Source organism: Octopus bimaculoides, chromosome 25, assembly GCF_046866305.1.
Source record: "Octopus bimaculoides isolate indiv1 chromosome 25, ASM4686630v1, whole genome shotgun sequence".
Taxonomy (NCBI): Eukaryota; Metazoa; Mollusca; class Cephalopoda; order Octopoda; family Octopodidae; genus Octopus; species Octopus bimaculoides.
In genome coordinates, this window is record NC_142952.1 from 4,036,587 (window position 1) to 4,039,086 (window position 2,500).

The 2,500-nt window shown below is 40.3% G+C and overlaps 1 protein-coding gene across 2 annotated transcripts in view; it reads right to left on the minus strand.

The window, feature by feature from the left end:
* LOC106879810 (uncharacterized) overlaps positions 1 to 2,500 on the minus strand; it is a 144,404-nt gene that overhangs the window by 61,366 nt on the left and 80,538 nt on the right. For both annotated transcript variants that reach the window (XM_089341833.1, XM_089341834.1), the window contains exon 2: positions 1 to 221. This exon is cut by the window's left edge and continues 2,400 nt beyond it. In XM_089341833.1, coding sequence (XP_089197959.1) covers positions 1 to 221 — 221 coding nt within the window. The remainder of the gene's footprint in view (positions 222 to 2,500) is intronic.

The following is a 2,500-nucleotide window of genomic DNA, read 5'->3' on the forward strand; positions in this document are numbered from 1 at the left end:
GATGATGAGTGGAGGTTCTGTTATTGCTGCTGCCACCGCTGCTGCTGCTGGAGGCGGCGACGGAGAGGTTTCCTTCGCGCTGTGGTAGGCTCCCGTCGTCTTCGTTTCGGCTTCGACTTCCACTTCGGTAAAGATCGGCAGAACTCGGTTGCTGTGTCTGTGGAACACCAGAACTGTCTGCCATTCTGTGCCGATTGTTGTTCTTGAACCACAAATGTACCCTGCAATTAGAGCGAAACAACATTATAGGAATTTTTAATGGATCTATATATATAATTCTAATGGATCTATATATATATATATATATATATATATATATATATACTCTTTTACTCTTTTACTTGTTTCAGTCATTCGACTGCGGCCATGCTGGAGCACCGCCTTTAGTCGAGCAAATCGACCCCGGGACTTATTCTTTGTAAGCCTAGTACTTATTCTATCGGTCTCTTTTTGCCGAACCGCTAAGTGACGGGGACATAAACACACCAGCATCGGTTGTCAAGCAATGCTAGGAGGACAAACACAGACACACAAACACACACACATATATATATATACATATATACGACGGGCTTCTTTCAGTTTCCGTCTACCAAATCCACTCACAATGCTTTGGTCGGCCCGAGGCTATAGTAGAAGACACTTGCCCAAGGTATATGTAATTATTCTTTTACTTGTTTCAGTCATTTGACTACGGTCATGCTGGAGCACCGCTTTTTGTCAAGCAAATCGACCCCAGGACTTATTCTTTGTAAGCCTAGTACTTATTCTGTCGGCCTCTTTTGCTGAACCGCTGAGTTACGGGAACGTAAACACACCAGCATCGGGTGTCAAGCGATGTTGGGGGGACAACCACAAATACAAACACACACACATATACATACGACGGGCTTCTTTCAGTTTCCGTCTACCAAATCTACTCACAAGGCTTTGGTTGGCCTGAGGCTATAGTAGAAGACACTTGCCGATGTTGGTGTGCTTACGTCCCCATAACTTAGCGGTTCGGCAAAAGAGACCGATAGCATAAGTACTAGGCTTACAAAGAATAAGTCCTGGGATCGATTCGTTCGACCAAAGGTCGTACTCCAGCGTGGCCACAGTCAAATGACTGAAACAAAACAAAAATAAAAGAATATATATATATATATATATATATATATATATATATATATATATATATATATATATATATATATGTAATTTACTCTTCGCGAAATCAACATTACGGTGCAACCGTCTTGAAACTAGGTTTTTCTACACTTGAAGAATTCTGGCATTGGTCTGGAAACCGACAGCTTTATTACCCAGAATTCAGGTTGAGTGCTTCTCTGGAAATACCCACCTTTATATACTACCCGGACCTAAGATTAGGGTGCGGTGAATAAATTGTCGTTTAAATTATGCAAAAATGAAAATAACATTGACGTCTTATTTTAAAAGATAGATTTACCAAAATTACATAAAAATATCTTGAAATACTAAAGAGAAAATTTATTCAAGAAAATCGCCATTGGCTTCAACCACGGCCCCTAGATGACTTCGGAATCTTCTGCAACTGTTCTGGACAGTCTCCTTGTTTAAGTTGGTGAATGCTGCCATACTTCTTGACTTCAGTTCATATTTTTGGTGTTACAAGGAATTTTGTTGGTCTCTCGCTCAACTGAACTATGCGGTTGGTAAGCAAGCTACTAACCACACAGCCACGCCTGGGGGTTGCAGTCTGGGAAGTTAGATGGTCAGATGTTAAGGGATGGTGTGGTCATCATCATCATCATCATCATCATCACCCCCACAATCACCAACATTATCATCATTACCCCACCCCTCCCCATCATCATCATCATCATCATCATCATCTCCACCACCATCATCATCATCATTATCCTCACCCCTCCACCATCACCGTCATTATCATCATTACCCCCTCCCCATCATCATCATCATCATCATCATCATCACCCCCCCACCATCACAGTCATTATCATCATTACCCCCTACCATCATCATCATCATCATCATCACCATCATCATCATTATCATCGAATTCTTTCTCGGATCCACACACCTGTTCATTAACAGCAGTATTGGGTTGGGTGCACGTCAGATGCCTGCAGTTCTAAAAATAGATCTCCTCCATTGTGCAACCGTTGCACTCGCTATGTTGCACTTTTATTCATATATATAAACACATAAATTTGCAATACTTATACCAATGCTAGTAGCAGAAGTGTTAATTCAAATGTGCACGTCTTTTTATCAGTTTATATACATGCGCACAACCGCACATTACACGCGTGTAGATAAATACACTTGTGTATACGCATACAGGTGTATGTATATACCGTTTATACATAATGCGTTATATTCTACGTTGATAATATGTATGTATAAACGTATATACGTATGTATGTGTGTATGCATGTATGTGTATGTATGTGTGTATGTATGTATACTCACAACCACAGATATATGTATATCATACATACATAATATATTATGT